Here is a 26,209-nt window from a genome sequence, read left to right as displayed (position 1 = left end):
ATAGGAATTCCTCAATGGTAGAACAAGCATGCCTATGTCATTGTCCATGAGAGTGCTGACTCCTCCTAACAGTTTGAATGGTTTTTTTACTTAATGATTTTACCCGCAACCTCTCGCTCGCAGAGTCAGAAACATGGACGCTCATCATGGTGGCCTTGCTGACAATGTCCTTCGCCGGCGCCTACAATATCACGTACCAGGTGGCATCTGAGGTGTTCCCCACCATGATCCGGGGCCGCGCTGTCCTGCTTCAGAGGATGTTGGGAGATGTGGGCAGCCAGCTGGGAGCCCAGATCGCCTCACTGGTATGTAGACTGTTACGAATGCTCCACTATGTAACTATTTTCACTTTACTTATCATATTTCTTCATGGACCTATCTGTATAAGCCAAGCTACGCGCAGCAATGGCATCTAATTGAAATTCGCGGGTGGCCTTCGACCTTAATTTTTCGAGTTTCTGGGTTACGGCAGGATGCCGTTGAAATACGGTCACGTACGATATTAAGTCCAAAGAACGAGAATCAACCATTTCAGTTATTGTGTAGTCTGAGGACATTTTCGGCACGGAGGATGCAAGGCTAGACAAGACTGTCGGGGCTTCCCTCATTCTGTTTTGTTCATGGCAGCAGTCATCATTCCTGCTCAGATGCACTCACTTCCGGTGGCCATGTGCCTTTCTTTTTTTCCAGTACATTTTTTTCATTGTTGCCGTGATGCACAATACGGCTTTTCGTTAAAGCACTCACAGCGATTGCATACCTACTATTTACACATGCGCGAACAATGACGGAGTTGAAATGGTGCCCTTAAAAGATGGTGAATGCACCTCAGCGAGACTGGTCGCCGCTTTAAGGTACAGCAAAAGAGGGGGAGAAGAACCTACACTCTCGCCCAGTCGCGTTTTTTCAGCGTCGAATTAGCCTACCGACGGCATAGTTACGGAAGCGGTTCCTGTTCGCACCTTAACATTCATATGATTGTGAGATTGCGTAATTTTATGACGTTAAAGTCAGATCTGTTGCAACTTGTGTAGCGCTCGTTTGACGATTTTTTTCAGCATTCCTTTTTACTCAGCGACAACTCACTGATCATGGCGCTCCGCCGCTACGCACGAGGTTACGGGTTCGGTCCTCGATATCGGCCACCGCACTCCGATTAGGGTGGAACGTAAAAAGCCTTACATACAGCGATTTAAGTCCTCGGTATAGAGAACCCAGGTGCTTCGTGTTATTCGTGTTCGTTGATTATGAGATAGAAGGATCGATTCATAATCAGTCAGTTAGTTAGCCAGTCAATGAATGAATGAATGAATGAATGAATGAATGAATGAATCAATCAATCAATCAATCAATCAATCAATCAATCAATCAATCAATCAATCAATCAATCAAATCACTATTTACTTTTGACAAGAGTAAGCAAGAATGCACTACGCTGCGCCTCCTATCGACATCTTTCTAGGCTGTGCTGGACGAGTACTCCCCCTTCCTGGTGACGGGAAGTTTGGCCCTGGTGGCCACTGTGCTCTTGTTCCTGCTGCCAGAAACCGCGGGCACAGTCGTTCCGCAGACAATCGAGGACGGTGAGGGCTTCGGAAAGGGACAGGGCATCTGCTACTGCCCGCTCTTTGCCAGTGAATCACAGACGCCGGAGAAGAAGCCTTCCTTGAGTGAATGGTGGGTGAACACCCGAAACACTGGCGCTGCTGCCCGGCTTCCAGAAGTGCACATATTGTGTGCAGAAATGCAAGCTATATATATAGAACGGGTACCGAGGGGCCCGAATTTATTAATCATATTATAAGAAGCTTCTTATATGATAATATATATATATTTATTTCACAGGCTCCATGTAGGAGGGAAACTCGTGAGGGAAACTCGCCAATAATTTTTAACAGGAACACGAGAAGAAAGAAAAGAAATTCAAGCACCAGGTATTATACCATGGTAAAATGTAGTAGATATGGTGTAACGTTGTAATTATAGAATACTTCATAGGTTTTATACAAAAGTGAGTGGGCCTACAGGATATCCCTGTAAAATCTATAGACATGAGAGTGTGTGTGTATATATATATATATATATATATATATATATATATATATATATATATATATATATATATATATATATATATATATATATATATATGCCGTTTCTCTTATCTCGTGCCAGGCCGTAAATTTGGAGTTAACTGTTTGCTCATTGTAATTATAAACACGCATCGTACCTGAGAGTTAAGCGGCTTTTTGTCCGTTTGTTTTGAAGGCGTATAGACAACGGCAAGAATTTAAGTCTTGAGAACAGACAAGCTGAGTATTAAGTTGCGGCGGCCCCTACAGCACACTTTGGTCACTAACACGTCTCTCTGCTGTTTTCTTGCAGGACTGGCATCCTCTCATTCCACAAGAAACTGCCAGTCACCCAAAAGCCTGCCGTCAACAAAGCATTTGAACACGACTTAGTTATAGCAACAATATACAATTCAATTAGGTGAAACCACTATAGTGTGCGTTCCTATATACCATGCGCGGCGACGTGCGGCCGACGTTTTGGGAGTTTGCGTCAACGAGGAAAGTAAGCTAATGCCACCTAAGAGATCTACAGCCTCTGTAATTCGCTTACTGAAAACGTTCAAGGGTAATGTTGAGAGCAAATGCATTACTACTGCCATATCTTTCGTACGATGCGGGTAGCCTTTGCGAGCTTGGGAGAAGTTTAGGGGGTTCTCACGAAACAATATGACCATGCCATTATGACTAGTAGAGCATGCCGAAAATCAGGTCCCAGAAGGGAAAACACAATCCCTCAGAGAGACTCTAAACATCCGAAAGCAGTCTAAGCAGCATAAATCTTTTCTGTAGAGTTATATGTACCCAGGTGCAGTAAAGCCTAAGTGAAACGAGATGTCCTCATGTTTCCGCGTCGATGCAGGGTGTTGCCAAGCGTGGTAATTAACACGATTTTATTGTGAAGCACATCCGCTGCATTTGCGCAAAGGTATATACTGTAAACAAGCACTTCACGTGTCTTGGATAGCATATGTCAGCCAGTACACCGTTCGTTGCATTGAACGTCCAAGAATTGAAGAGGAGTATATTCACCACCAGTTAGACCCTGAGCTTCTGCGCCGCCATTGACACCCTGTTACAACATTTTCACCTCGGAGCTGCCTATACAAAACATATTTTATTTCGAATAAAGCTTACGACTTCTCCGACACGTTCGTGCGGCCACGACTACGAGGATGTATACCGCCTACTCCTCAACTATCCGAGGCACATTACGCATAGACGGCGTCCCAAACAAGAACTCTGTTCAGTTGATTCGCACCGATCCCTTAATGCGTTAGCATTCGGGTACTTCACGCACTTTATGGGGATATCACTGACCTATGTATGCATGTATGTATGTATGTATGTATGTATGTATGTATGTATGTATGTATGTATGTATGTATGTATGTATGTATGTATGTATGTATGTATGTATGTATGTATGTATGTATGTATGTATGTATGTATGTATGTATGTATGTATGTATGTATGTATGTATGTATGTATGTAAGTATGCATGCATGCATGCATGCATGTATGTATGTATGTATGTATGTATGTATGTATGTATGTATGTATGTATGTATGTATGTATGTATGTATGTATGTATGTATGTATGTATGTATGTATGTATGTATGTATGTATGTGTGTGTGTGTGTGTGTGTGTGTGTGTGTATGTATGTATGTATGTATGTATGTATGTATGTATGTATGTATGTATGTATGTATGTATGTATGTATGTATGTATGTATGTATGTATGTATGTATGTATGTATGTATGTATGTATGTATGTATGTATGTATGTATGTATGTATGTATGTATGTATGTATGTATGTATGTATGTATGTATGTATGTATGTATTATTTCTAACCATTTTTCCGCCTAGCTGGGTCACAGGGTAGTCCACGGTCGAATGGGTAGCGCGTCGGGTTGCTGGGCTGAGGGAGCAAAGTTTGAAACCAACCGTCGACCGAACCTGGGTGATTGAGTATATGGAAATGTGTACAAATGTTCTGCTATTCAACGAACCTCTTTCAAGCCGACATGGGTCACTGTAGTCACGGGACTGGATAGACACTGCTATTCGAAGAAACTCTTTGACACCGACTTGGAGCACTGGGTATCTGCCACTCGCTCTGTGCTTGTCTCCAGTGAATCTCTGAGATGCCAACTTGGGTCATCGGGTATGTGCCAGTAGGTGTTTTGCCGCTCTTCAGCTAATGTACTTGACAAAATAATGGCAAAAAGATTCTTTAAGTTTCACCGATGATAGGCGGAAGCGAAACCACATCACAAGGGTTCCTCAAGGGCAGCAACTCGACGCTTTAGCAGGCTGCGCCACATGTGCACTGGGTTATGTTGCCACTTTTCAAGAACCATCTTTCACGCCAACACTTTAGGAAGCTACTCCGCGAATGTACTGGGTATGTGCCGTTCTTCCATGAACCCCTTGCCATCTTGGGTCACTGAGTGTGCGGGTGTGCAGCAAGCGAGGAAACAATTCTCAGCTTTCGCAGGCGCTGGCACGCCACGCTTCTCACCTAGGAGACCACGCGCAAGCTTCTCGGCAGCGCTACTAGATTGCGCAGCGTGTCCAGAAAGAAGCGCGAGAGAGGAGCTTATTTGCCGAACGACACGTTTCTCAATGTTCGCACGCACTGGGGCGCCATGAATTTCGGAGGCCATGCGCAGGCTTCACAGTGGCGGTGCTAGATGGCGCTGATTGTTGTAGGGAAGTGCGAAAGAGAAATTCTGATGCAGTACATGCCATATATCTCATTTCGATGGTGGCAATACGTTGTGTCACTATACTGATGCAATGCTAACGCATTGCCGTCGACAGTCATCGTGAAATGGGTTCCGCCGCCTTATTAGGTGTCACCTAATAAAGAAACTTAGCCCTTCTTAAAACTTATTTTATTAACCAAATCGAAGGGGATAGCCATCGGTAGCAAACGGTGACTGCTCATTTGTTGATTTTTATGTCAATAAAGAAAAACAAGGAATATTCTGATGTGTAAGCATGCCACAGGGCATTTACAACAACAACAACAACAACAACAACAATGCACCTGGATGTCACAACTCAGTCACAGGCGATCCTGCTTAAGTCATATGGTGCGCGCTACGCCATTAGTGACTGTTAGAAAGCCGTACCTCAGCGTAGGACGTTCATAGGGTTATCGGATGAAAAAAGATATTAAAGGTGCAAAGCATGGTCGCTCATGAGAAATCACGTACTGGAGCGGCATACGGACCACACCATGCGCTGAACTAGTGCACAAAACTATGGTGGCATCTTTATTAGCTAGTTGATAAGCTAAGCTGGGTAAATATTTGCATGAATGCCACATAAGTCAGGTAGCGATGCCTGAATGATGTCATAAAGGTAATTCCCTATTAGCAGCTAATGTTGCTTAAAAGATAAATGGAAAGGTACCTGAAGCGCCTTGCTGTTAATAAGAAAGGAGTGGAACGTGGTTGACTTTTGGAAGAATCAACGTCTTCACGGCAGCATACTGCTTGTTCCTTAAGCTGGTAGTTTCTTTTTATTTTACACCTTACGTTTCTTTTTTTTATTCAGGAGCATTTAGTTTACACGTTTCGAACTACGTGATAATTATGAGCGATTCGATTTCTCTTTGGAGCTCTTTTGTATGCATTAGAGGAATGCTGTCACACAGTAAATGTTGTAGAAACGCTGGTATTTTACAATATTCTTTCCCCAATGTAGCAATGCCATCTGCGGCCGCTAGCTGGTACTTCTACTCAGAAACAAGACACTAGATTAACTTTAGGCCTCCCATCAGAGGCCACTATACGAGTTACCCGTTTTATTTCTGTCTCGTTCTTTAAATAAACGTGTTGTATTCCCTGTCGCTTTTCTGTATTACTAATGTGATCTCTATAGTAGGACACACTCCCAAACTATTATATTTGTTTGGTTTTCTGGAGCACTGCGGCATCTAGTAACTGTGTACAGTGGAGTCTCGTTGATAAAATTTGCACGGGAACCGGTAAATGAAATGTATCATCCGAATATTTTATTATCCAAAGGAAGCTCCAAACATTGTGAGAACAGGTGCACTCGGTGACAGACTCAACAGCAAATGTTCCTGTGGCATCACTCGTTGGGCATCATTCGGTCGTTGGGATGTTATTTAAGCCGATACCCCGAAGTATAAAGCCACGAGTTTTACTAATACCAGTAGAAGCACACTTCTGCAGTCGTATTATCAAATTTCAGGTGAAAACGCAATCGCAGTAACAGCACGAAAATACATTGCTTCAACACGTTGGCCGGTAAAGAATAGAAAACGTATCGTCCCGAAAACGTATGAAGCAGAATCGTACCAACAATATTTCACTGAATAGTAATGCTGCGACGAGAGCTAGTTGGTCGAACATCATGGCTAGGGGCGCTGCTTAATTTTCTGTCTTTTATAGTCGCTCCTAAACTGCAATTCGTGATGTCTGATGCAGCGCACGCGCGGAGCCACAATGTCCAATAATGCAGGAAGTGGATCTATGTCAGCAAAAAGAGACTTGATTTATCACTCACGCGTTAAACTTGTTCATTTTAAAGGTCAAATAAAGTATCTTGATCACATCAAATTATGAGAATCCAAACTCAAAGACATTGTGAGCAAATGGCGCTTTTATGTGGCCTCATAGATAGTCGTAGGAAGAGACTACGATGGTTAATCGAGCCATCGCGTGACCCAATTCGCCCGTAAGCGACCCCGTTTTCGGGAAAATGAGGACAAAGTATGCTGCGCCACAGACGACCCTCGTGGCGGTGGAGCCGACCATCGTGGCAGTGTATTTTTGACGCAGCGTCAAGAACAGTTGCTGCGTGTAGGCGTTCTGTTTTGCAGCTGCATCTACGCATATGCGAAACATTTGGGACTATACAAAGAAGTGAGGAAGGGTCGTGCGGCAGCTGAGTCTCCTTTCCACCCTCGAACTACGTAAATATATATTGTATTCTTCAAAATAATCATACGTCCTACGAACAGAATTTTCATACGGTTTCGAAACAGCAACCTCTGTGTATTACAGGACAGAACAGATAATAGGTCGTGGCCACAGAGTCTCATAAACCGCGCCAGCAACGAGTGCCATCTCTACAGACTGCGTATGGGATTCAGACGCACGTAACTCTCGATTTTCTCAGAGCGCACATATTCGCCGTCTTTCAAGGATACCCGCCCACTACGTAGCTTGTCTGACGGCAGGGAGACCTCAAACAACCATTTCAAGAGTAATCAGAGTTCCCAATTTTAAAAAAGGAGGCCCTTGATTCGTCCTTACCTTAGCTCTAAAGAGGCTGGCGCTGCTATTATTGCACCACACATATCAAGACCACATGCACGTTGCTACGTAGGAGCAGAGATGGAATCAACACGTATATACAATATACTCACAAAAATCAAGCGCGGAACAACATGGTTGAGAGCGCGTGCATGGACATGGCGTCGTCTAGGCCGGCACTGTTCACGATGTCTTGGAATATAGGTGCATAATGCTCAAACGCTGTCGCGGAGCACGGAGAAGCTCCATCTCCATTAGGCTCTATCGGTGCGAAGCAAGAGAGAGAGAGAACTAAACTTTTATTTTCCGAAACGGTAAACCGAGTCAGAACCCGGTTCACCCTAGGTGGGAGGATTCCTTATTCCAAGAACCCTCTGGCTTGGGCTGCCTCTTTGGCCCGGGCGACGAGACTGCGTTGGTCGTCCAGGTCATCGGAGGAAAGCTTGGCCTCCCACGTTTCGGTTATGGTATGGATCTGCGGTGATTTGGGGCGCTCTTCTTGTGCTTCTATGGGGCGGCTTTCTTTGGAGTCGTCTTGTGGAGCTTGTGAGGTAGGGTCTGTGGGTGTGCCACGCAGTGGGCAATCCTGGACCATGTGTTGCAGGGTGTCTGGAACGTCGCAATGGGGGCATATGTACGAGTACTGCGTAGGATACAGTCTGTGCATGATTATTCCGTGCACGTAGGTGTTGGTCTGTAGGCGGCGCAGGATGACTTCTTCCTCCTTGCTTAGATTCTTGTGTGGCAAAGCGTACGTTCTTCTGCTGAGTCGGTGGTGTTGCAGAAGCTCCGAGTACTTTAGGGCGATGTCATCAACGTTGGTGGCCGGCCTAGTGTGGGATTGCAGGAAAGCCCGGCTGGTATGCTCGCGGGCAGCGGCGTGTGCCGCCTCATTTCCTGTCATGCCCTGATGGCCTGGAACCCAGTCGATGTAGGTGTCGGGGAGCGGGGCGCGTGCGATGTGATTTCTTAGTATCTTGAGCGCTGTTTCTGATACGCGGCCTTTTTGATAGTTGCGAGCTGCTGCTTGAGAGTCTGTTAGTATTACTGCTACTTCAGGGCAAGTTGTTATTGCTAGAGCAATTGCCGTTTCCTCTGCAATCTCAGGGGCTCTTGCTCGGATGGTGACAGCTGCAAGTTCTTTGCCTTGGTGATCCGTGACGCTTAGGGCAAAGGCGTTTCGTTTAATATACCGGGCAGCATCGGTGTACCTCGTATGGGGGTCTCTCCCGTATTTCTTGCTGAGTGCGCGGATTCTGCTTTGGCGACGCTCCTTATGATAATTTGGATGCATATTGCGCGGTATACTTGCAACGCTGATGCAGTCCCGGACTGCAGGTGGGATTCTTGCTTTCTGGTCTGTGTCTGCAATGTAGCTTTCACTGTAGTTGAGGTAGCGCAAAACTGCACGTCCGGTAGGTGTGAGCTTGAGCCGCTCTAGTTGGCTGATCTTATGAGCCTCGACAAGCTCTTCCCATGTATTGTGGACGCCGAGCCGGAGGAGTTTCTCCGTTGATGCCATGGGTGGCAGCGTCAAGGCTACTTTGATTGCCTTTCGAATGACGACATTGAGTTTTTTGATTTCTGCCGGCTTGAGCTTCAAGTAGGGAGTTCCGTAGGTGATACGGCTAGTTAGGAGAGCTTGAATTATGCTAAGCGTGTCGTGCTCCTTGAGTCCGCTTCTTTGGTTTGTGATCCTCTTGACGAGGTGCGTAACTTGTGACAGTGTGCGTTGGAGACGCGGGAGAGTGGCCGCCCCTGATCCGTCCTTGTGGATGTGAAGTCCGAGTACGCGAAGAGAGTCGACTGTAGGGATCTTGGTTCCGTTGAGCGAGACGCTAGGATCGGGTTCGATATAGTTAAGTGGTCTTCCTCGTGTCCGTGCTCTCAGGACAAGAAGCTCCGACTTTTCAGGTGCGCATTGGAGACCGCAGTCTCCGAGGTATCTTTCGATAATATCTACGGCTTCTTGTAGATTGCGTTCTTGTTGTCCAGTAGTAGGTGCTTTGGTCCAGAGTGTGACGTCGTCGGCGTAAAGGGCATGGCATAGGTTTGGGATGGCGTTCAGTTGTTTCGGTAGCTTGATCATTGCGATATTGAAAAGGAGGGGTGAAATAACTGATCCTTGTGGGGTTCCTTTGTTGGGTAGCCGAAATTTATCGCTGCGGAGGTTGCAGACGCCTACTGTTGCTGTTCGGTGCGTCAAAAAGCTGCTGATATAGTTATAGATCCGGGCTCCGCAGCCTGTATCTTCGAGGTTGCGGAGAATGGCTTCGTGGCTCACGTTGTCGAATGCGCCCTTTACGTCGATTGCCAGGATTGATGATTTGCGTCTGTGATCGAGGTAATCAAGTAAGTCTTCTTTGAGGAGCAGGGGTACGTCCTGCGTGGACAGATGCTGCCGGAATCCGAACATGGTGTGCGGCAAGTGTCCGTTGTCCTCGAGGTATGTTGTTAACCGGTCGTGCACCATGTGCTCGAGGAGTTTGCCCACGCAAGATGTGAGGGAAATGGGACGTAGGTTTTCGATGCGAAGAGGTTTGTTGGGTTTGGGGATCATGGTGACCTCCGAATGCTTCCAGGCTGCTGGTAGGTCCCCCTTTTCCCAGCAGTCGTTGTAGTACTGTAGCAGTGCTGTAGTGGCAGATTGCGGGAGGTTGCGTAAGAGCTTATTAGTTATTCTGTCCTTGCCGGGACTGGTGTTTCTAGTGAGTTTGGCTAATGCTGCGTGGAGCTCTGCCTGGGTGAATGGTCGATAGAGATCTGGGTTTGGTGTACCGCCGTACGCCTTTCGGGTGGCTGATGAAGTGGGCTTGTCGGTGCTAAGTTTTTGCTGAAGCTCACGAAGGAGATCATCCTCCGATCCAGCATGATTGTGGATCAGTCTGTGTAGATCTTGCCTCTGTTGCGTTTTGGTGCGATCGGTAGCTAAGAGAGCACGTAGGAGATGCCAGGTTTTCTTGGTGCTGAGTGTCCCTTGTATGCTGTCACAAAAGGCGTGCCAATTTTGCCTGCTAAGTTGCTCCGCGTAATCTTGGGCCTGTATGGTGAGAAGGGCGATTCGTTGTTTAAGTTTTCTATTGAGCTTTTGTCTCTTCCACCTCTTCAGGAGGCTTCTTTTGGCCTCCCAGAGATGAAGGAGATGCGGGTCGACTGCGGGGGTGTTGGTGCTTAGCTGGATGGTCTTGGTGTGGTTTTCTGCGGTGATGAGAAGGCCCTTGAGCCAATGGTCGATGTCGTCAATTGTTGTGTTGCCGCTGAGGTTGTCTCTGAAGGACTTCCAGTCTGTTAGTCGAGCAACTCCAGTCTTGTTTGGTTTCCGGTTGTGCGCGATGTCAAGTTGGATAATGTGGTGGTCGCTTCCGAGCGTCTCCGAGAGTCGACTCCACTCGGCCCAGTGGACGTTCGCTGTGAACGTAAGGTCCGGGCTAGTGTCCCTGGAGACACTGTTCCCGACTCTTGTGGCCTGCAATGGGTCGTTCCAGAGGGTTAGCCTGTGGTGTTGAGCAGTGTCGTGCACTCGCGCTCCCTTCTTCGTGGTGCTTGGATAAGCCCATGCTGTATGTGGGGCGTTGAAATCTCCCATTATAACTACTTGATGGCCTTTCGTGCGTTTCCTAAGTTCACGGACAAAGTGGTCGAATCCCGGAAGTTGATCACGAGGAGGGCTGTATATGCTGGCGATAAAGATACTTTGCTGCGTTTTTCTGTCTGGTATGATCTCCACTAGGGTGTGCTCGATGGGGATGTCTTCTATTTCGTGTTCCTGCGTTGTGAGAGTTTTCTTGGTAAGGATGGCTGTGCGTTGAGTTTGTGCATGAGCGATGTATCCTTGAAGTCGGACGTTGTGGGTATTGGTTTCCTGTAGGGCAATTACATCAGGGTAGTCCAGTTTGACAAGTTCTTGTAGGTTTGCATACCGGGGACGGAAGGATCGACAGTTCCATTGCCAGATGCGCAGAGTATTTTGCGGGCTCTTTGTTGTGGTTTTAAGTGTCGCCATCATGAGGATCTTCAGCTTCACAGGCAGCATCATGGTTGGGTGAGATCGAGCGGGAGGCATTGCGACTGTTCGTGCGAGCCTTCTTTCTACCCTGCTCGGTCGTGTTGAGAAGGCTGTCGAGGTAGGACTTGGTGACATAATTGTTCTTTGCGTGTGCTATGAAATTGTTGACCTGGGCTGTTAGGCCGGTAACCTGGCTTGTGAGAGTGGCGACTTGATTCGCGAGGGTGGTCACTTGGGTGTTAAGGGTCGCAATCTTCTCGACGACAGGCTTGGTGATGTTTTCAATCAGGGCAAGGATGTTCTTTGTGAAGACGTCCTCGAAAGCCTGGAGGTGCTTTTGAACTCTAGCTTCGATAGCGGAATCAACTGCATCCGTGGTTAGCGCTGTAAATGATTGATTGCTTCCATGTTCATATTCTTTGCATCTTTGGAATAGTCTGTCTATGAGACTTTGTTGATTTTGTAGCTTGCTCTCGAGGGCTCTTACGGCTACCGCTTCTGCCGATGCGACGCTGGCACTGCCTGAGCTGCCGGCCACTTCAGCGTAATTCAGGCGTTTTCGGGAACGCGATCGCGATCTTGATCGTGATCTTGACGTGGGTCTGTTATTTCTTGCGGTGCTACTGCAGGCGTTACTTGAGTTGGCGGCGCGTGCACTGGCCACTTCAGCGTAATTCACGCGTTTTCGGGAACGCGACCACGATCTTGATCGTGACCTTGACGTGGGTCTGCTAGTTGTTGCGGTGCTACTGGAGGCATTACTTGAGTTGGCGGCGCATCCATTGGCAGCGGCTAGTTCAGGGAACTCATCGCGGTTGGAGCTCCATCGACTGTCTCGCTCTTGGATCCTGTTTTGCCATTGCTGTCTTACTTGGTAAGGCGGTGGGTTGGGCTTGAGCTTTTTCTTGCATTCTTTCCCAGCGGTTTCGTGCCCCTCTCCGCATATCTTGCACGTGGGATGGCAGTCATGGCTCGGGGGTTGGTTTGTTTTGCCACATTTGTAGCAGAAATTTGGGGTTGGTTTTGGGCAAACGTCTTGACGATGTCCGAGGTTGCCACAGGTTCGGCAATACTGAACTGATTTGCGGTAGGGCTTGCATCGGTAGTCGCCGCTCTGATAAATGATGTTGTAGGGGACGTGTGGGCCCTCAAAATAGATGACCGCCGCCGTGGACTGTCCGAGCATGCGGGCGTTGAGGACTGTATAGCGTGCTGGCACTCGAATTCCGTCCATTAGTTCCGCAGTGCAAGTCCCAGGCGTGATACCGTAGATAACACCTTTGCTGACATCTTCGGGTAGACGAGAGTTGGCTTTTACGTTGTAGATGTTGCCTCCAAGCTGTATGTTAGTGACCTTGGCTAAGTTTTGAGCGTAGTTCTTGTTTGCTGTACTTGCAATGATGAGGTTTTCTTCTTTTTGCATTTGTACTCGCACGTTGTCATGGAATTCTTTTTGCAATATTCCGCTGGATCTTCCGATTGCGTGAGTGACTGCGACGAGTGACCATTTGGCGAGTTCAAGGCCAGCTTGTGGGCGGTAGACAATCTTGATGTCGTCCAAAGGTAGCGGTGGCATTCTGGATTTGCGCGGCGGTGGCGGCATGGCTGGCTGTTGTGTGGATTGGGTCACTGCGGGGGCTTTGATGCGCGTGATTTCCTTCTTGCCTTTCCTTTCCCGTGTCAGCCATTGGTCGTTGAGGTCTATGGTTCTGCCGCTGTTTTTATCGTAGGTCCAAGATTGCGCGACGTCGGCTTCTTCCGCTGAGTCTGTATGCATTGCGCTGGTTTCTTCTCGTCGTTCGCTTGACGTCGCGTCCGTCGCGGGTGTTTCTTGGCTCATCTCAAAGTCTGCTTGTCAGCCGCAGCGCCTGCGAGCGCCGAGCCTCCTCTTCGGCTCACAGTGCACGTGCCACGCACGTGCGGCAGCGAGCGCTGTCGAACTCCTTCCACGCGCACCGTGTGCCTGTTGCACGTGCGACAGCGGTTCTCCCCTGCGGGCCTGTGGGGTCTCGCGCGGCGTTAGGCTTAGCAAGGCACGGGATGGTCGGTGAAGATAAAGCTCGAAATCTTGACCAAAACGCACTCACTTTTAAAGTAGGTGGTATCCGCTGGTTCCTTGCAGCTTGCCAATTCTGTCGGTGCAAAATGAAAGGGGTGAGTGGCCTTTCTGTAGAAATGAGCGCAAGACGCAGGAGCCCATGTGAGGCACGTCAGTACTGCACGGCCCCCTAGCCTGCGAAGCAAGGCTTTGCAAACATTTTTCTTGATATGCGAAACTATTTCGGATAAATGGCAGGAGGAGGAGGGGAAAGAAAGAAAGAAAGAAAGAAAGAAGAAAGAAAGAAAGAAAGAAAGAAAGAAAGAAAGAAAGAAAGAAAGAAAGAAAGAAAGAAAGAAAGAAAGAAAGAAAGAAGGCAGGGATGTTAACCAGAACTCCGCACGAACTGATCTGCCTCGGTAGGCCTGATTTTATCAGCATGGCGGTGAGGCATGTAAGTACACGAGGACAGGCGGATGAATTTTCTCTCCTTGAAAAGCTTCTCAGCTCCGTTTCTTCACGCCGCCGCGCAAATCAGCAAATAAGACGAAGTTCTTTTTAAAAATGCGGTCTTTTCTGAAAAAGGAAAGAGATGCCGCCTGGTTCACGACAACTCTGTCTGCAAATGGTGCCAAGAAGTGTGGCAATGCTGCAGACACCAAAACCATACATGCTTTTAGGAGTGCAAGACGATTTCTCGGGATTTTCTTTACCATAGCCGGCTAGCACCCCCGACTACAGCTAAAGTCGGCCTCGAAGATTACGGACTATAGTACCTGAGAAAACATTGATTTTCCGAGCCCTTCGTGACCGTAAGCCAGTAAAACCGTACAACACTACGTGGTTCGTGTGCACTAGTACAAGCTAGAAATCTGAATGGCAGGCGCTATGCCCAGGCTGCTTAAATATTCTGCTTCTTCTGAGATGTCGCAGTCCTTAAACATTTGACACTGATTGTACACTGCAAGGTCTCGATATACTTTGAGTCGCCGCAGCATCGGGCGGCGCTTTCTCGAAGCAGGACGTACGTGCTGGTCGGCTTACTTGACAACATCGCTTAATAATTTCCCGTCGATGTTTCGTTGCGCGCTTAAATGGGAACGCCCGCTCTCTGTTCACGTGCAGTCGACGACCCGACGCCAGTCGAAGCTGCATTTTGTGCCTGGCCTGCGCTTTGCGAAAGAGCGCCCGTTCTTTTATTGGAGGCAATACGCTCGTGTCGACGCCACCGTTGTCACGGTGCCCTCTGCACGAGCGTCCGGGGGCTGCCCTTCCGCAAAGGCGGTCTGAGAATCTGCTTGCTGCGCTTTAGGCTTTAAGGACGGTCTCGCGTATTCTGGGTGCACGTATGTAATTACGCATTTGTCGGATTTCGCAAACAGCAGCTGTATAATATATATATATATATGGAAACACCAGATACGCGTTTGCCCAGCGTGCACAAATATATGCAGGGTGTTTCAGCGAACACTTTCAAAGTTATTTAGGTTGCCTGTGACAGATATCACAATTCTAGTTGATGAGCCGGTCTACTCAAAGCGGCGGACACTACTTGAACAAAACAACAAAAAAATGAACTGCAACATTGACTATAATTAACACGAATTCACTATAGTTAACTTTAAAGCTAATTATGTTCTGACCCATGTTGCAATTTACAAATTCTAGCAGTGGACTTCACAAGGCGGATCCACTTGGAACAAATTCTCAGGACGGCACCAGTTTGGAGATATAAATTCCCGAACTTTGCGGAGAAATGCATCGGCATTCCAGTTACTTGTGTGCTTCAGTGCATGAAACAACGTTTTCTTAACAAATTAAATGGAACGCCAGTGCATTTCTCCGCAAAGTTCGGGAATTTATATGTCGAAACTTGTGTCATCTTGAAAATTCGTTCGAACTGGATCCCCCTTGCAAACGCTACGGCTAAAATTTGTAAATTGCAATATGGGCCATAATGTGATTAGTTAAAAACTTAAGTAGTGAATTTTTATTAATTAGTTAATTCTGCATCTCAATCTTTGCGCAAGTATTGTCTGCCGCTTCGAGTAGACGAGCTCATGGACTAGAATTGTGATATCTGCCACATGCAACTCTCAAAGATTTTTGAAAGTGTTCGCTGAAACACCCTGTATACATATATGTATTCAGTTTTGAAAGAATAAGCTGCAGCACGAACAAGCTTTGTTTTTGTATTGATGCAGTAGTCCGAAGTTTTCTTTCGTTTATTTACGTGTAGAAACCTAACTTAGCTCTATTACGGCTGATCAAGTTGTAACTTTTTTTATAAGGCGACCCACTGCGGCACAGAGCTTTCATGGATGTAAGAAATTACTGTGCGTCCGAAGTAAGCGCTTTGCGTCAGTGGAGATGGAGTTGTAGGACACATAACAGGGGCGCTAACTTATATATAATGTTAAGAACGGCCCAGCTGAGGTGCAAGTGTTGTCAGTCAGTTGCGACGACGGCGGCGTCAACTTTCAAGGAACGCCACCGTTACGCTCTAGCTTCGTCGCTGTTGTGACTGAATGAGTTCGACGAAGCAGGCGTTGTGCCGCAACACGACACCGCCAACCGGGTCGGCCGTGAGTGGGGGAGTTGCCACGGGAACGTCGTCGGGGACACCTCCCCACGCACCGACCAAGACGCAGGACAATGGCTACCCGGCGCACTATCAGGGTCAGCTCCGAGTTCAACGAAGTCCGTGTGACGTCGGTTCCGGACCAGACCGTGAACCTGTGTGTGTGTGCGTGTGTGTGTAAGCCGTCCCGGAGAGAGGTGGCATGTTTACAATGGCTGGACGAACGTTCCCGTCCCCTTGGAATCAAGGGGGGACCGATTGTTTATAAACCGCTGTTGTGCGTATGCTCGACACACTTTCTTGAGCAGTCATGTTAGACTGATATACTCTCTCAACCAGTCGTGTTAGACTCTCTCGCAGTCATGCTAGACTGATGAACTGCATGTAAATACTGTAAATAAAGCCACATTCCTCGTTCTCGATGAGAAGCAATCCTTCCCGTCATCAACGTCCTCAGCGTGAATAAGTTGGACGACGGCATGGGCCAGGTACCTTCTAATTCATGCCGGACTCCAATCTTGACAACGGATCACGAGCGATGGGATTGAGCCCCCAATCCTTACAATACTGCATAGTGACAAAGATGACATTGATATGGTGCTTCCTCAAGCTGTCGAACAAACATAACTTATAATCTTTTAGAGCCCTCTTACTACAGCGTGACCAAGCATGACAGTGCGGTCCATACTTTGCGTCTGGACGTTGGTCACCCTATAACTGTGCCGATGTGTTGGTACTCCGTGTTATGACCTGATAATGGTCAATTGTTCCCACAATGCTAATAAAAACAAAATTAATAAGCTCAACGCACAATTAACGCCCTTATTTGCGACGTCGAACTCTGCCTGGCGTTGATGAACCGACGTGAACGTTCCAAACATTTCTCTCTGTCTTTTATGGAGAAATAATTTCCGGTTAAGTGGACAAGCTCCAGAATGCCCTCTGGGAACAAATTTGCTCTCCACATTTTTTAGTACAATGCTGCCATACAAACCCAATTATTTCTTTCTAAATTAGACTTTCGATTTGTATTGGAATACGATGTTCCCCGGCGATCGGATCCTATGTGAAAGCGTCACGGCAACTTTTTGAACCTCTGCCCAGGTCAGTGTTGCACTGTTCACAAAGTGGCAGCACAGTGTGGCTGTTTTGGACTCAACTCCAGAACAACGAAGAGCTTGACCTCAACCACGAAGATTCGTATTAAAAGAACCGAGTTTTTTTTTAATTTGTCATTTGGATATTGTCACAGAAAGGTGAAATTTCATTTTCAGCTGCTATTCCGCACTGACGTAAACGCTTTAAGTGACGGCAAGCTCAGCGAAACGATTTCAGACACAACACCGGATTGTTTATTTGTAGGGTTTGCGACAGCATACTTAGGTGGTCGACTTACAACATATTAGTTTTGCCAACATCGACAGAGAAAGTCTCCTGTGACAAAGAGCTCACGATGCGCCGTGGCGCAGAATGATGTTTTCAGCCGAACGAGGTATACGACATCGAGGGGCTTCAACTTGGCGGAGCACAACATATGCGTCGCCATGATATATAGTAGCCTTGTTAGCGGAACATGGCGTGGGAAATTTAGAACATTTAGGCTAATAGAGGTCTCAGCGTACGATGTATAGTATAGAAGGTATATCACGTTCTGAAATGTGTTCTGAATATGATCGCCTCCGCGCATCCGACCTGATACGCAATGCTAGGAAAGAGGAATAGGGAGAGAATTTGTAAGCAGTACACTGGAAACCATGAGGCGCCCAGGTCATAAGAGGAAAGAGAGAAAGAGAGAGAGAAAGGCCTTTTTTGAAATGAAGCGAATTCTGCCGATACAAATTATCAACGCCCGTGACGGCACATTCTTGAGCTTGGTAGCAGTTTGTGACAATTATCTCGCAATCCGTCTTTTGTTTCCGACTTGTTTGCTTTATTCACTTTTTTGCTGAGGAGCCTCGAAAACATGGCAGTCGTTTATGTCTCCGCAAGCGGCCGCTTTTGGCCAAGCTTCAAAATTATGAGAGGACAATAATTAAAATGCACCTACAGCCAGAAGAAACGACTAAGCTTTATTTCTGTGGTTCTGGTTTTCCTGCAGGGTGACATCGTGAACCCTCACGTGGAGAAGAGACGCAGGTTAGGTCAAAAACAGCTAGCGCCGAAAACCCAGAAGGGTATCTTCAAGCATTTGGCCAAAAGTAAAGAACCTCAAACACTAGCGAAAACAAAGTCATCGAAAATAGCAGTTTCCGGAGTGTCGCGTAACTTAGGAATTCGGTGGGCTATATTATAACAAGACAGGTATTGTGATCCGAAAACCTGCGACCCCTAAATTGGCTACGAGACAGACCACATACGCTGGTGCTTATAGCCACCCAGTTGTTGATTTTGGCAGGTGTGTTTGTGGCGACGATAGTGCCGCATTACTCGTACGCGTATGCCCCAACACTACACGGAGTGACTTCTATTGACATCATAAGGATAATAAAAACCCAATAAAGATCACTGTCAATACACGTACCTTCTTTTTCAATGACCTCTTATAATCTCTGTTATAAGTCAGTCGTGCCCATTATATGTCTGTAGAATATCAATCTTTTGTTATCTTATATCCACCAGATTGTATTCCCATTTCTATGGTACGCAATTTTTTGCATCGATAGTCGACCTTATAAATAGTTATGCCCAGCGTATAAAACATTTTTTTTCTCTTGATCCCGACTAGAATATCATCGGTACACATTTCTTCTTTGATCAATCCACCCGTCTTTCTATACTATCGTATTACGTGAGACCTGCGCATTTATTCAATCGATAAGGAGGTTCCGGCGCGCTAATGCTTTTCTGATTTGCTAATGCGACCCATTAGAAAAGCCGGTGGGTTTCCGGGGCGCCGGTATTTGATCCGAGTACTTCCCGCATACGAGGCGGATGGAGTGGGCAACCGCAGCGAACTAGGCCACCTCTTCGGTTTGCTCATCTATTAGAATCACGTTTAACTAGACATCAAAACTCTGGATCTTTAACTCCCTATCATACAAGAACTAACGTTTTATAATTTTCGTTCTTTCTTTGCGCGCACTCTAGGTGAAGGGAGCACTCGAATATTGTGATTGATAAAGAGTAGTGATTCTATATAACGAATTAATTGCTGACGTCACAATTTTAGAATTTGGTTGCGATTTTTTTGCTTCCTGAATGTTTGTATTTCTGTTTCTTGTTTTTTAGGTGTACCCCTCCATGTATGGGCTCAGATGGGCCCATGCAGCCCATGCAAACCACAAACACGAGACTGCGCCACCGGCAAGCCAGTATCTCGTCCTTCACTTCAGTCGCCAAAAGCCTCTCGCACGGAGTGACTGCATACGTCCTGAAAGGAACCGAGAATATTTTTATGGTACTCGCTTTTTTTTCTTCTTCTACTTACTCTTCTTTAGTGCAACGGAATGCTTACCGGCCTGAGTGTCCAATCTTACAGTTGTAACGCGGAAAACTTCCTGGATCGTTCATTTTCTTAAATCAAAATCTTTCGATCTGCAGTCACATTCGTGTTTATCAGGGCGTTTACATGGAGGCGAGGGGCCGCCACAGAAGTGGGTGGAGCTTACGTGTAGGAAAATTTACAAGAGCACTTTCGTACAATTGCTTAGCAGCAATGGAAATTTGGAAATTTTAAACCTTAGGCGGCTTGTGTAAGCTTCAAAAAAGTTTCGAACGTTGTATCGTTGTTTTATTTTTAATTCTCAATAAGTACCACGGGAAATTGAAAGCTTGTTTCGGACTAATGTAGATCCCATTTCAGAGAAAGGCTAAGTTAATTGAATGAAGCCGTGGTTGCCTACGACTCAATAGCTTCGAATACTTTACATACTTCCAATTCAGGAAACTCTTCTTAGAGGGGAGACTGGAAGAGCTGAATTGCTCAATTATGTACGTGCCACCTTGCCCAATTATCGGTTTTGCCTTACACCGCGCTGAGCACGCAAAAGAACGCAACCGTCAACAAAGCGCAAGCTCCTAGCTGCTGGTGAAACTGAGGCAAAGAGCGCTCATTGTCTGCAATGACCGCGGAATTACGGTAAACATTATCTTTACAGCGGCCACTATGCACTCGACAAACGACGGTAATAAAGTGGAGGCGGTCGGACGACGCTCCAGCGACTCTCGCACAGGAAAAAACGGCCAGACGGAACAAGGTGTGTGTGTGTGTGTGTGTGTGTGTGTGTGTCTGTGCATGCGTGCCTCTTTGTGTGCGTGTATGTGCGCGCGTGCGTGTGCGTGCGCATGTGTGTGCGTGTGTGTGTGTGTGTGTGCAAGTGAGGGGCGCGCAGTTCTCGCATGACTTGGTGCTGAGAAACTGGATAGGACTCGCCGCTAGCAGCGGCACAAGGCGTGTGTGGTTTCGCCACCTGCAGTCTCGTTTCGGGGGATGTGGGCTGCCGCCGTCGCCGCTGTCAAGCCATCGGAAGCGTTCACTCCCACGAGTGGTGAGCTTCTGGTCACATGCATCTTTTTCGCCTTGTTTAATTTTTTTTTACGAATTCCTGTATTGTTAAACTTAATTCGTAGCCCACGATAAGAAGGTCCTACGTTAGGCTGAAGGACTGAGTGAATGCAGTGATTTATCCGGATTAAATTGGCACCGTTCACAGCCATTGAACAGATCTTCATTAAAGAAAGACACCAACTACAAGGTGGTTAGAAATCATTGGTTAGAAACGAAGAAAAAGGAAGGTGTGAAGAAACTAGGAGGTTCATTACAAAGGAGGAGCTCAGTGGCCGGCCTCAGCAAGTTGTGGTGGTGGTGACAATTATGTTGATACAAGCAGGGTTTACCTAGCAGACTTTCCCGTTTATTACTCCGTCTGAGCGCCTCTTCCGCTTTTGTCAGTATGTGCTCACCATAGGTTTATCTATTACCTCGCGGAAATGTGAGTATAGCGATCAACATCTCCACGCACACTTTCCAGTGGTTCTTCCGGAAAAAGTAACTGCTCAGCAAGCTCGTAAGAGAACCATCTTCTTGTCCTCCTCTTAGAAAAGAAGCGTTTACACTACCATATCAAGTGTTCTATATCGCCCAGGTCGTTGTACTGAGTACAACATGGAGAAGTGGCATGACTTGAAGTATCAAGCTGTTTTTAAATGTGTACTAAAGGAAAAAATTATTTCTTCTGAATCATTAAGTTACCGTTCTACAATATCGAAAACACCACTCTTACCACGATAAGAGGCTTGGTAAGCCAAAAAACGTGATAAAAAAAACGGGTGGCGACGCCTCCTTGAAGTTCCCGCACAAGCTTACTCTGGCTTCACGTATTATGACAGCGTCTTCTAAAGCCTAGGTAATTCTTTAGCGGTAAAAATAGACTACAGTGTGTTCTAAAGGAGCCAAACATTGAACATGGCGAGTTTCGGGAACTATATGCTGAGCCAACGTAGCCTAAACACGAAAATATACCTTGAAATCCCTGATTTCACGGTGACAAACCGGCGTTGGGGATTCGGCGAAAAATTCAAAAACTGAAAGTTGGACCATTTATTCGTTTCATAATCAACCTGTTATTCACAAGTTAAACAAAACAGTTTTTCAAAGAACACATTATCCGTCTAAACTGATTTAGTCTTTTGCTTTGCTTTAGTGCTCCTTTATGAAATCAAGACGCGAAGATACAAGAAAGACATGGACATTAACCAGGACGGAACCCGGCTAGCTACTTTGCTTTGAATGAGAGGAAAAGGGCGAGTAAAAAAAATGGAGAGATGTAGACGAGGAATACATTCTAATAACAAGGAACGTTCCGACAACTCCTTTTATATTTAATTCAAATATTCTGGTGTCCAGTTAAAGAAGCGACTTCGCTCCTCCGAGTTTAGACAGGGTAAATCAGGGAGCACGAGAACTGCCGAGAAACGGTGGTAAACATAGGACTAGCAGAGAGAGAGAGAGAGAGAGAGAGAGAGAGAGAGAGAAACGAAACAGAGCAAAGCAGGAAGGTTAACCACACGCACGTCTGGTTCGCTACCCTGCACTGGGAGAAAGGGATACCGGGAAAAACACTAGGAGAGGGGGAGAGAGCATACTTTCGTGCACATTTGAAGGTGCGCACTGAGCCTATAAACAGTTGCAGAGACCTTTCGACTTGAGGTACTGCAATAACACTTTCGTTGCCTTCTGTGTCATCGAAGCGCATGGCCGTGGTCTAAGGATCTTCATTTTCGAAAGTGACTTAGATTCCCGCTGTTCTAATGGTGTCCGTAGAGATTCACGTTCGACGTCGTACCGGGGACAATGGAACAAAATGTGTTGAATAATTTCTGTCGATTCACAAGATCCACACATGTGCGTATCACCCATTTCAATGCGGAACGAGTAAGCCTTGGTATGCCTAAATGCCATACCGAGTTACAAGTGGCATAACAATGTCGCCATAGGAGGAGGGAGGAGGGGGGGAGTTTTGACGACACTTGTAGATTTAGGGATGGATAAAGTTAAGGAGTTTATAAAAAAAACAGTATGTGTGAGATAGCTTTAGTCACGAAATGAAGTTTTCTGCAGGGTCGGTTCTGAATAGGAGGATTGGAAGGGTTCGGGCTCTTGCATGAGCGGAGTGGGCGGTCTCGTCGACGAAGTCATAACCAACCCTGCCGGTGTGTCCAGACTGAGGCATAATTTCAAGCCCTTTATCCAGAGCTTAATGGAGGTGTTCTCTTATCCCGTGTACCAGTTGCTCATGAGGCCTGGGACACTGGACAAAATGCAGACTCTGTTCGTTTCAATTTCAAGTGCGCGGCGTTCGGCTGCTACGTAGTTGACGGTGAGTTGGAAAGAGGATTCTCCAGTGTGCGCTTGCCTTCCTCCCCACGCCAACTCGCGTTCGGCCGTTCGGCTAAGCGCACGGAATGTATGCCTGGCAGCTTCCGATTTGGTTTCACGCTTCCTGTTTACGTGCGCCTCGCGCCCGTGTCTGCCACGTTGCCATGCCTGGCGTTTGAACGGACGACGTACGCGCATGAAGGCTCTCAACGAAATATGCCATGGCAAGGAATTGGTGCATAGGAGTAGCAAGCAAAGAGCCACCACTTTGTTGGTGTCGACGCCCGTCCTGACTGACGGTCCATTCTCGTTTAAGACGAAAGCTTTACTAGGCTCACGCTGCAGAAACCGATGAACCTGCCATCGGTGCCCGGAAGCCGTCCGCCACCGCCGTGCCAAGGACTACGGCAACACGGCAAACGAAGCAAAGTGGAAGCACCCTCCTGTGCACTGACCATCAGCTTCGAAGCAGCCGAACGCCGCGCTTGAAATTTATGAAGCGCGTGATTTGGCCGCACGGGAGTGAGGGCGAAGATTGGCGTCACTCAGTGCACCCTCAAAGCAAGCGTCCGATGGAGTTAACAGCGCCGGGGTGTGGCCCCGCAACTGCTCCTGCGCCCGGAACAGTGGGCCGCGTATTTTTGATTGCGATTGTGCATTCCACTACAGTGCATATCAACCTCCTTTTATTTTTTTGTATTTTTTTTGTACACACAACCCGAGAATGCAATAACCTTCCCTGTAACGTCGCCCTCATCACCGACATTGCTTGTCTCAAAACTGCCATTGAAAAATACCATCTGTCAAGTCACGCCACCTAATCTGAACCGTCATTTTTCCATGTGCTCATCCGTCATGTGACGTCCCAATCCTTGGAACTTTTGACGCATAATAAATGAATAAACAGATTGAGACGAAAATAATAGCGCTTCTTGGAACGAAGAAGTGGCATCTATTCTTATATTTTCGGACCCATTTCGTATTAATCAAAATTATTTCCAAACATGCCTAGACCTGAAAAGGATGTAAAAATGGACGAGTTGGTATTACTGAACTTTTAACAGCGCAAAAAGGGAAGATGCAAATATAGTGTCCTTGTGTTTCTTGGCCTTCTTCGTATTTGTCTTGTCTTTCTGCAGTATTGTTAAAAAGAATTCCTGGACCTTAGACTACTTCGGTGGTCTAATCACGTGGCCAATATAACTTATTCGGATGAATGCGAGTAATTCAAGTAATCGAAAGTTATTTCTAGTCTTCTGTCTCGCGTACGTAAGGCAATTGCGCACGTAAAATAGTGTGCAGCAGCATGTACTGACCGCAGTGCAAAACTGTGCGTGCGATCGAGGAGATTCCCATAGCATGAAGCCGAGGGCACGTATAGCTTCATATCCTCGGCCAAGTTGTTACCAATAAGCTTTTTCATTAAGACTAACATATGCACTGGCACGTGCGCACAGTTACTTTTTACGCACGCGGTTGCTTTCATGTGCGTAAAAAACAGCCTAAAAGGACGCTGTTACATTTCCTACATCCTGATGTACCCTATGTGCCTGAGGTTTCGGCGAAGACTTCAAGTAGTTCTTAAACAAAATAACAGCTCAGAGAAAAATAATTACGTCTTACGCGGTACATCATAAGCACCGGTCAACATAAGAAAATATCCTATAAATAGGGAATGTGCCATGTAATTGACTAAAATTCGCCAATTCATATCTGAGGGCAAATTTCCACAACATGTGGCGAAATCCTTGCCGTTATGTGCATTACGCTCCCCGAAAGCAATCGTTATTGAGTGTGGGACAAAGCTACGTGGAACTCAAATAAGGATGGTTCATTTATTTTTATTCGATTAAAGATTAATCATTCATCACTTTAGCCTTTAATTGATTAGTCGCTTCTGATGCAGGGCTTTCCCTCAATTAATTGATCAAATGAAAAATTTTTCGGCACTTCTAAACAGGTTGAAACACAATTACCTGCTTTTGTAGGACCCTATTTTAATGTTTGAGAGGCGGAACCACGTTTGAAACACAAGCTTATAAAGGTTTGATAAAGGACAAAATTTAACTTGTTAAAGACTAAATATAGTCGGCCGTAGTAGCCTCTACGGCCGAAATATAAAGAGAATGTATATTATAATATGGCACTTTTTTATTTATTTATTTATTATACATACTTTCAGGGCCCTAAGGCACTACAGAAAGGAGTGGTACATACAAAGCAATGTAATATGCAGACAATGGTATGCAGGCAACGTTAAGTGACAGCGTGGTAGACTGCTGTTTTGAATGAAGTTACATCTGTGATCTGAACGATGGAAGCAGGAAGGTGGTTCCAGTCGACACTTGTGCGGGGTAAAAAAGAATCATGATACTTGTTCGTTCGGGAGGATGGGACGGCAACTTTATATCTGTGGTCTGAACGGGACCAAGTGTAGGAAGGTGGGGTGATAAGTTGATTCTTGAGCACCTGGTTTGAGTGATAAACCTTGTGAAATAGGCAAAGACGAGCACATTTGCGGCGTAAAGAAAGATCTGGCAGATTCAGGGTTGTTTTCATACATGTAACACTGGAATGGCGGGAATAGTTAGATAAAATAAAGCGAGCTGCTCGATTTTGAATTGCTTCAAGTGTTACGGTTAGTGATGCTTGATTGTTATCCCAAATGGCAGATGCGTATTCAAGTTTTGAGCGAACTAGGGTTTTGTAGAGCGTCAATTTTACCGAAGTAGGAACGGTAGAAAAGTTACGACGAAGATATCCTAGCATACGATTAGCATTAGCAGTAATATAATTAGTATGCAAATTCCATGAAAGATCGTTAGTTATGTGAAGGCCAATATATTTTTGAGCGTTAACGGATGCTAATGAAGTGTCATTCAGTACATATCGACACTGATTGCTATCGCTGGTTTTACGTGATATGCGCATTGATTTACACTTGTTAGCGTTAAGTTTCATGAGCCATTTTTTAGACCAGAGTGATATACTGTGAAGATCTTCTTGCAGTTTATCTTGCACTTAATGCAGAATTATATAAGATATAACGTCGCACTGGTGAATTCCTGAACAGTACAGATAAAAAAGAAATGAGGAAAATTGCAAAAGTGAAAGCTGACATCCAATTGAAAAAATGCAAGAAATTTCAATATGGGGAAAGAAAATGACTTGCTCAGGTTTTTAAACAACATGCTCTTTTTTACAGAGCGAAGGAATGTCACTTAGCGGGTACATTTGGGTGAAACCGACACCTCTGAATGACCACAGAACCAGCATGCGAGAATAAACGCTCGGACGCTGTAGATTTGCTGTAATCGACATGAACGCCGCCAATCGCTATACGTCAAATACTTTCTCCCAACGGGCGCGCATGCTGTGCTCCGTCTTTAG

The 26,209-nt window shown here is 46.2% G+C and overlaps 2 protein-coding genes and 1 long non-coding RNA gene across 6 annotated transcripts in view; 2 read left to right on the top strand and 1 right to left on the bottom strand.

Annotated features, from left to right (window-relative positions):
- LOC135914242 (solute carrier family 22 member 7-like) overlaps window positions 1-3,362 on the top strand; it is a 39,111-nt gene extending 35,749 nt beyond the window's left edge. For 2 of the 3 annotated variants that reach the window (XM_065447025.2, XM_065447017.2), the window contains 3 exons: window positions 124-305; window positions 1,463-1,677; window positions 2,386-3,362. In XM_065447025.2, coding sequence (XP_065303097.2) covers window positions 124-305; window positions 1,463-1,677; window positions 2,386-2,497 — 509 coding nt within the window. In that variant the 3' untranslated portion in view covers window positions 2,498-3,362. Of the gene's footprint in view, window positions 1-123; window positions 306-1,462; window positions 1,678-1,845; window positions 1,935-2,385 lie in introns of all 3 variants that reach the window. The other variant, XM_070532027.1, reaches the window with a different exon arrangement.
- LOC135914277 (uncharacterized) overlaps window positions 1-26,209 on the bottom strand; it is a 241,449-nt gene that overhangs the window by 211,125 nt on the left and 4,115 nt on the right. The gene's annotated exons all lie outside the window — the stretch shown is intronic.
- The window catches only part of LOC135914254 (organic anion transporter 3-like), a 43,373-nt gene continuing 37,441 nt past the window's right edge, over window positions 20,278-26,209 (top strand). The window contains exon 1 of the mRNA XM_065447037.2: window positions 20,278-20,489. The gene's annotated coding sequence lies outside the window, so the exon portion shown is untranslated. The remainder of the gene's footprint in view (window positions 20,490-26,209) is intronic.

Source organism: Dermacentor albipictus, chromosome 1 (assembly GCF_038994185.2).
Source record: "Dermacentor albipictus isolate Rhodes 1998 colony chromosome 1, USDA_Dalb.pri_finalv2, whole genome shotgun sequence".
NCBI lineage: Eukaryota > Metazoa > Arthropoda > Arachnida > Ixodida > Ixodidae > Dermacentor > Dermacentor albipictus.
The sequence above is the reverse complement of the archived record's forward strand: the minus strand, read 5'-3'. Positions and strand labels throughout refer to the sequence as shown.